The sequence below is a fragment of the Adiantum capillus-veneris genome, chromosome 10 (genome assembly GCF_014529385.1).
Source record: "Adiantum capillus-veneris isolate H3 chromosome 10, ASM1452938v2, whole genome shotgun sequence".
In the NCBI taxonomy this organism is placed as follows: domain Eukaryota; kingdom Viridiplantae; phylum Streptophyta; class Polypodiopsida; order Polypodiales; family Pteridaceae; genus Adiantum; species Adiantum capillus-veneris.
Window position 1 is genome coordinate 79,883,399 of NC_140940.1, and position 8,824 is coordinate 79,892,222.

The 8,824-nt window shown below is 44.7% G+C and overlaps 1 protein-coding gene across 1 annotated transcript; it reads left to right on the forward strand.

Moving 5' to 3' along the window:
• The first annotated feature begins 3,833 nt into the window (after positions 1 to 3,833).
• LOC147449131 (uncharacterized) lies at positions 3,834 to 6,687 on the forward strand. The gene is made up of 5 exons (XM_086521518.1): positions 3,834 to 4,018; positions 4,128 to 4,319; positions 6,021 to 6,063; positions 6,233 to 6,322; positions 6,562 to 6,687. The coding sequence occupies exons 1-5, from the start codon at positions 3,834 to 3,836 to the stop codon at positions 6,685 to 6,687; spliced, it is 636 nt and encodes a 211-aa protein (XP_086377644.1).
• Positions 6,688 to 8,824: the final 2,137 nt, after the last annotated feature.

Below are 8,824 nucleotides of genomic sequence, written 5' to 3' on the forward strand. Positions count from 1 at the left end.
AGGATAACATCCCGATAGTGAGAGATATATTCAAGTAGTAATGGGTATTGGCGCATGGAACATGTATCCCAAGCTGTCCAATTCCGATCGGCCTCGTTTGTAGGCAAAAATTCCTTGCTAAACATTGCTTCAAAAGCTGCCCAACTCTGTGGTATGATGTTCTTCTCCTTGAGAGACATCCACCATTTGTAGGCCTTGCCTTCCAGAGTTAAGATCGTTTGTAGAGCTCTGACTGTGTCCAGAGTGCGCCGTAAGGCGTGAATTCCATCCCACTTGCTGAGAAAGATATTCGCTGCATCCTTATTGCGGTCTCAATCTTCTCCCTTAAAAATCGATAGTTTGGTGTTTTTCAACAGTTCATCCACCTCTTTTGCAGTGAGAGTATGCAACGTATCAGCATTCGGGCCTTGCCCTAGAGTAGAAGTGCCTTGCCCTTGTGTAGCAACGTGCTTATGCATGTGCGTGTCAGCAGGACTCTTTGACTGTTGATGCATTAATTGAATTACTAATGTGGATAGTTTAGTAACATTTTCATTTAAAGCTTTAAAATTTTCATCCATGATTGTCATGCGTGTCTGAAGTGCACGAAATTCTTGAATATCGAGCAATTCGTAAATATCATCACCTGCCGTAGCGTCGCAGGTACTCTCCTTGAGAGGATCCGGCCACGGGCCATCATTGGCAGGATCAGGTGTACTTTGCTCAAAATCGAATGTCATATTGATATCCAAATCCACGGTGACACACTGTGGTGAAAGGAGTAATCAGACAAAATACATGATATTGAGAGCACTTGCAAAGTATAATGAGCCTTGCTAATTTTGTCAAAATCGAGAGTATCCCGTTGGAGAGTGATTCAAATTGTCCGCCGTATATGGAATTCCACAAGTTCTTGATAGCCAAATCAATTAGACTTGAAAATGATAATTGATTTTACCAAAAAATTGTACTTGAACTCCGTCGAATTGGTGTTCTTGAAATCTCTGAGTTTTTGCGTAATACCTAGAAAATTTGTGCCGGCTACGTCGATGCTATGCCGCACCTTCCAACCTTGCCGAACCCGCACGTGGAGCAAGGGGATGGGGTACCCCACTGTGGGTGCCGCCCCTTATGTTTTAAGTTTTGTGTATGGCCACTAACCCCTAAGGGGGTTGGGCGCCCTCAAGTGGGAAAAAAGACTCGAACAGTTGGCTATGGCCGCTTAACGCAGCGCGCAGGTAGTTGCCATCTCCATGGAGCTCAAGGCGTTGAGGTAGGGGCTCTGGCCCAGTGATGTGAAGTCCCACCCTGCCTGGCGTGCAGCCGTAGAGCCCGCAAACGGTGCGTTTTGTGCAAGTCCGCCTCGGCGGCTCCTCTGTGAAAGGGGGGTTGCCCACGGCGCTTGCCTTGTCGTCCTCCTCACAGGAGGGATGCTCCACGCCCCCTTGACCTTGACATGCACCAAAGCATGCACAATTGTGTGGCTCCCTCCTCCACGGCCGTGCCTTTCCCAAAAAAGGAACCTTGCTCTTGATACCAATGTAAGACAAGGGGAACTAGAACCTGAGAGTCCACCACCCAACCACCCACTATATAGCATAGCCCCTGGCCCTTTGCCCTAGTTAGAATCCCTTTCCACACTGCCTAGTCCAGCCCTGCCCTTGTCTAGTCCGGCCTTGTCGGTGTCCTGACACCAATAGCACCTCCGCCTCAACCAGATCACACCCGTTCCCCTTCAATAGTACGGTGTCCTCATGGTTTCTCTCAGCCGTGTGAATGTCTTGCAAAGGCTATAGGCTGCAACACGCTAGACTCTAGAGAGATAAAGTAGCACAAATGGTTGTCTTATAGTAGGCCTCTAAGACTGAGAGGACTGGAGCATGAAACTCTCCACCCGACCATGCCCTATATAGGCCCTGTCGGACTTTGTCGCGACGCATAATTGAAATAGCGAGCGCTAGTGTCAGTACGAAAGACTCACGTTGTCCACATGTGGAATATATCTCAACTAAGGATGTCTGAAAAAAGAACGTCCCTCAAGTACGAGATGTACTAGTGTGTGGAGATAATTGCAAACACTGTACGACGAGAGTGAGAGGGACCCTCATTAACCTCACTCCACACTGGCTAAACCAAACTCTTTGAGTTCCTGGACCATGTTGTATCCCATGTGACAACATGTACCAAAGAAAACCCTACGTATAGGTCCATAGTTTCACAATACACGAATGTATGTTGGACACTACAACCCCAAAATACTTTGCTCCTACATGACCTTGTCATGTCTCTTAAAAAGCAAAATGGATGAAAAGATAGAAGTTTATGCATCCTACTTGGAAAAGTAAAAAAAAAGATAATTAAAAAAGAAGTAAAACCGAATCAAAAGCGTACCTGGAGGTTGAACATAGTGTTCACTTACCCGTAGTAAAATGTACATGCCCAAATTTCCCGCCTGCAAAGGCCTGGGAACACTAATTGAAATTAAGTGAAAATCAAGTGGTAGTGCCCAAGTAATCCTGGGCATTGCCTTTGCAATCCAAACCCCTTGATTACTTCATTAGCGAAGTGTCGATTTTCCCCTCCTTGGCCCCTCAGCAACCCACGTGGCTGCAGCACATCAAAGCTACTGTAAAAACTACGCCGTCAAAAGCATCGTTACAGCAGCCATAGTTGTAAAGCGTTTTTTTTAAAAGCGCAGTAAAGCGCTGTAATAATTTCCCACTTTTAATGGCTGCTCTCAAGCAAAGATTTTAGATTTGATTGTCGTGCGAAACAAACAGCACAGCGCGCACAACACAACAAACCTCACACGAGGCAATTGTTTTGCTCCGAGACTGCCCATAGGTAACAGGGCTCGTCTTGCACTGGATAGGCAAAAGGTTCTTGAGCATGAGGCTAAGCGAAAAAAGAAGAAGAACAACAACTGAAGCAGTGGTGATGGACATGATAGCAGAAGTATACATTGACAGTCGACATGATGGCAGAAGTCATAGCAGCAGAAGAGATGATGATGGAGATTGCAGTAGACATGATCGACATGATGATGAAGATCGCGGTAGACATAATTGACATAAGAGAAGGTATAAAAGAGACAAAGAGGATGATATAGAAGCAATCATAGCCACAAGGATGTTGATCAAAGGACAGCATGATGATCACAGGTATATATTCAATTATGTGTATGCTGGTAGTGATGGCGATGGAGAACGCCGATTTTCATCTCTCCTTGAGTAGCCCTTCTGCGCGCTTCTATTCGAGTACTCTCTCTCTCTCTCTCTCTCTCTCTCTCACACACACACACACACACACACACACACACACACACACACACACACACACCGATGCCCACCCACCTGCTAAGCGGCAGTGATTTGAACAGGGTTTAGCAGGAGCCATGGAGGCTTCACCACGACCAGCAACTTGGTTGAGCTGATCTCACATGTTCCACCTGCAGCTTTCATCAGCAATACTGTGCCATATGATACGGAGCATCCTCTCCAAATTGCAGTGAGAGAGGCAACTATTGCAGACTTTTGGGAGGTTGCAGATACACACTGTGCTGCTTTCCTTCCGGAGCTGGTCTTTCCTATGGATGCACTTATGTGGTTGGACAAGTAGAAGCTTCTGTAGACGCGTCAAACTGTGACTATTACAGACTTCTGGGAGGTTGCAGATACACACTGTGGTTCTTTCCTTCCGGAGCTGGCCTTTCCTATGGATGCACTGTTGTGGTTGGACAGGTATAAGCTTTTGTAGACGCGTCAAACTGTGACTATTACATTGAAATATTGATCATGGATTTAGCAGCTTTGTGTACAGAGTTGTGGCAATGGTTGGAGGTTTGACGGTGCTCCATGTTGTCGAAGAAATTGTCTGGTTGTGCAGTAAGTGATTGCTGGCATTTTGACCTGGGACATCGTGAGAAGCCTTTGGAGAATGAACCTCTAGCTGGTCTGGAGCTGAGCAGTGTTCTGGCTGTTCTAATTGTTGACGAGTTTCTGCCCAGAAGGAAGTCAACTGGCGTGCATCGTGTAGCAAGGTCGTAGTCTGTTTTCAACTGTGACTATTACGGTGAAATCTTGATCATGGATTTAGTAGCTTTGCGTACAGAGTTGTGGCAATGGTCGGAGGTTTGACGGTGCCTCCAGGTTGTCGAAGAAATTGCCTGGTTGTGTAGTAAGCGATTGTTGGCATTTTGACTTGGGACATCATGAGAAGCCTTTGGAGATGGAACCTCTAGCTGGTCTGGAGCTGAGTAGTGTTCTGGGGGTTCTAATTGTTGACACATTAGCAGAATTTATGCCCAGAAGGAAGTCAACTGGCGTGCATCGTGTAGCAAGGTCGTAGTCTGTTTTCAACAGATGCCAAGCGAGGAACTCTCTCCAGATGCAATCACCTACGTACTCCAACTGCAATCAACTAGCGTGCATCGTGTAGCAAGGTCGTAGTCTGTTTTCAACAGATGCCAAGCGAGAGCCTCTCTCCAGATGCAATCACCTACATACTCCAGCTGCCTCCAAGATCGGGATGGGATGCGGTCTCTTGGTATGCACTTATTGTTGCACGACATGTGGCAAATGGGGTGTATTCATGGGAGAGCCTATGAAATCACCTATGCATGCATCTTGAAGGCATGTGGCACAAGATGCTGATATGGACACAAAAAGATGTTATGCTGATATGGACACAAAAATCAATTATGTTGTTTGTAAGAGTCTGCTGGAAAAAGTTGTCATGCTTGGCACTATCTTGGTTGATATGTATGTCAAATTTCGTGTGCTTGAGAAAGATGCCGTGCTTGGCATTGTCTTGGTCGATATGTATGCCAAATGTGGTGCACTTCAAAAAGCACAAAAAGTGCTTGAGGAGCTTCTTGTCTGGAATGTCGCTTCTCGGAATGCACTGATTGGGGATGTGCACAACAATAGTAGCGCCAGATTCCGGAGTGTGGACTCTCGGAATGTAGTGATTTCAAGATGCTCTAGATTGTTCTCAGCAGATGCAATCACCTGTGCATGCATCTTGAAGGCATGTGGCTCTACGCACAACAAGAGCAGAGCTAGAAAGATTTCGTGCTTGGCAATACCTTGGTCGATATGTATGCTAAATGTGATGTGTTTGAGAAATCACAAAAATGTGTCTGAGAAGCTTTCTATCCGGAATGTTTTCTCTTGGAATGCATTCAGTGCAGGATACACGCAACAGGAGCAGGGCTAGAAAGCTCTTGGCTGCTTTCAACGGGGATGCAAAGTGAGGGTGTCTGAGAAGCTTTCTATCCGGAATGTTTTCTCTTGGAATGCATTCAGTGCAGGATACACGCAACAGGAGCAGGGCTAGAAAGCTCTTGGCTGCTTTCAACGGGGATGCAATCACATAAGCGTGCATCAAGATGCTGATATCGACCAAAAAAATCACTATGATATTGTTAGTCAGGGGTTGTTGCCAACAATTGCCATGCTTGGCAATGCCTTGGTCGATATGTATGCCACATGTGGTGCAGAATGTCGTCTTTCGGAACACACTGATTGTAGGATATGCCCGATAAGGGCATAGGAAGCTGTCATCCTTGGCACTGTCTTGGTCGTTACGTATGCTTAATGTGGTGCGCTTGAGAAAGCACAAAACGTGCTTGAGGAGCTTCCTGTCCGGAATGCCACCTCTTGGAATGCACTAATTGCGGGATGTGCGCAACAAGAGCAGTGCCATAAATCTCTAGGCTATTTTCAGTGGACGCAAAAGCAAGTGTATCTCTCAAAATTCAGTCACCTATACTTTCGTCTTGAATGCTACGCTTACATCTTAAAGGCATGTGGCTCTACGCAAGTGCTCGAGGAGATTCCTGTCTGGAGTGTGCACTCTTGGAATGCACTAACTGCAAGATTTGTCCCACGTGGACAGGGGCAGAAAGCTCTAGTTTGTTTTCAGCAGATGCAAAGTGAGTGCCTCTCTACATATGTAATCACCTATGCATGCATCTTGAAGGAATGTAGCTCTAAGCAAGATGCTGATATGGGCACAAAAATTCACAATTGTATTGTTAGTCAAAGGCTGTTGAGAAAAGATGTCGTGCTTGGCACTGTCTTGGTCGATAAGTATGCAAAGCGAGGGTCTCTCTCCATATGCAATTACCTTTTCACATACCTTGAAGGCATGTGGCTCTACACAAGATGCTCATATGGACACAAAAACTCAGAAGTATATCGTGAGTCGGAGGCTATTAAAGAAAGATGTCGTGCTTGGCAGTATTGTCTAGGTCGATATGTATGTCAAATGTGGTACGCTTGAGAAAGCACAAAATGTGGCCGAGGAGCTTCCTATCTGGAATGACATTGACCATCCAACGGCAAGTGCTTGCTTGCTTTTTTTATGACCTTCATCAGTCGCCTTGTCAAGACGTGCAGTTATTGAGCTATTCATGCTGTAAACTACAATTTCGGCCCTTTGGCGTCTTTCTCATCGCAAACTAAGAAACCGTCACAATTACAGCCTTTCAGTGCAAAAAAGGGGATCGGATTCCTTTATTCTTTCTTGGTACCTTCACAGAAAAACCACAAGATGGGTAATCACTTCGAATCGATGCAGGATGTCGGCAAGGAAGCTCGTCAAGGCTATTCTAAGCATATGCAAGCAGAAGGCCTTTCTCCAATGCAATCATCTATGGAAGCAAGCACCTATGCTAGCATCTTGAAAGACTTCGTAATATGTTGACATGGGTGAGAGAATTTATGATGAGAGTGCTCGTCAGTCACAAGCTATTCAGAAATAGGTATGTGTGCAAACGAGAACATGCTAGAAAGCTCTAGGCTGTTTTCAGCTGATGCGACGCGAGGGCCTCTTTCCAGTTGCACCTCTCTTCAGATGCAATCACCTATGCGTGCATCTCGAAGGCATGTAGCTCTACGCAAGATGCTCTTATGGACACAACAACTGAGACTGATATTGTTAGTCACGTGGTGCTTGGCAATGCCTTGGGCGATATGTATGCCAGATGTGGCGCGCTTGACAAAGCACAAAAACTCCTTGAGGAGCTTCTTGCCAGGAATGTCGCCTCTTTGAATGCACTGATTGTGGGATGTGTGCAACAAGAGCAGGGCTAGAAAGCAGTACGATATTTTCAGTGGATGCAAAGCATTGGAATACACTTTCCCCATAATACACACAACATGAAGCAGATGCAAACGAAAGGCGTTTCTACAAATCCATTCACCTATGCTTGCACCTTGAAGGCTATTGACCTTATGCAAGCTTGTTGTGTGGAATGCCACCACAAGATCGTAGGAAGGGTCTCTATCCAGACACAATCAACTACGTCCACATAGGAATCTGGAAGGAATGCGGGTCAACAGATGCAATCACGTACACAGCCATAGATATTAGAATTTGCGATATGATCGCTAGTCAACATTTGTTGGGAGTACGATTTCATGCTCGGTGGTGGTTTGATCGATATATATACAAATTGTGGTGTTCTTACAATAGCACAAAATCTTCATTAAGGGTATCCTCCCTAGGATGTCGTCTCTTACAACGGGGTTAAGTGCAGGAGATGCCCAACATCGTTGATGCAAGGAAGTCCATTGCCGACAGACATTCAATCGCGGTGAGTAAGCATTATCATTTTCTGATTTTTGATACTGAGAATGCAGTTAATGAACACAGTGAAAATTGCACGCTGTCGTGGGAATGGCACGTTCCCTCGTATTATAAAAATTGGGGAGGACTGTGCAAACTCCCCCATGCAAGGAGACTTGCATGTTTTCTTTTTTTTTAACATAAAAATGGAACAACAAACAATTAATAACATTGACATCTTGTATGATCATGAACATTGAGCTTGACAAAACTCTTAACACTCCTTGTGGTTTTTGGCGAGGTACCCCTCTGAAGCACTACAATCGGTAACCAATTTATGCGGAGGTACACCACTAAACCACGACGATCGGTATCCCAAACACTCTCAGGTAAATAAAACTAACACTCTTTCATGAAATCCTCTCTCTCTCTCACTCTCTCACTCTCTCAGTTTCCAATATTTTGTTCGATCTCAGTTCGATGGAACATAGCTAACGATGCACTCTAGTTAAAATCTACATTGTCAAACCCCTTGGTTAGACCATACAGGGAAATTACTCAACTAGCAACCAATAATAGTTGAAGTCAACTTTGGAAGTTGAACTTGTCCACTACCCCTGGGCAGCTTGTGGACTTGTTTCCTTGAAAGTGCAAGTGTGAAGGTTCCAAGAATTGACCATCAACATGTAGTATGTGATTTAGTAATCATGAGTTGAGTCTTACCCCAAAATTATGTTCGTATAGACACTCTCAGTGCTATAGACAAAATAGAAGATCTGCTCAAGTTGGAATCGTATTCACAATTGGATCTTTTCTAGATCTAAAAGTCCATAATCTTGGGTTTTTGTGAACAGCCATGCTGTCTGAAATTCTTGCTTCATCTATACACCTTGGTAGAAAGAAGCCGTTACAAGTTTAAGACATACAAAAACTCAACTTGATCTTCACACTTAAAGTATGTAGTGCTAAAATAACACCCAAAAAATCAGTAATGGCAAGACTCTTGCTTGTCCATTAGAATCGATGGATACGCAATTGGATAGAACTGTTCAATCTTGAAAGCAATCACTGATGGATTACAAACAGATGGCTCTTAACCCTTCATGTTACCATATTGACATAATAAGATTTTAATAAAATCATGCCTAATTCAACTTTTCCTGCTGAGAATTAGGAAAGAAAGAGAGAGAGAGGGAGAGAGAATGTTGGGCTGAGGAAAATCCCTTATTCTATTGTGTTTATGCCCCTTGTGTATGCCTCTGTGCAGACAATG

Coding starts and splice junctions, on each gene's coding strand:
- LOC147449131 (XM_086521518.1), top strand. CDS start 3,834: ATGTTGTCGAAGAAATTGTCTGGTTGTGCAGTAAGTGATTGCTGGCAT. Junction 6,064..6,232: donor TCGTGCTTGGCACTGTCTTG/GTCGATAAGTAT, acceptor AGTATTGTCTAG/GTCGATATGTATGTCAAATG. Junction 6,323..6,561: donor ATGACATTGACCATCCAACG/GCAAGTGCTTGC, acceptor GAATCGATGCAG/GATGTCGGCAAGGAAGCTCG.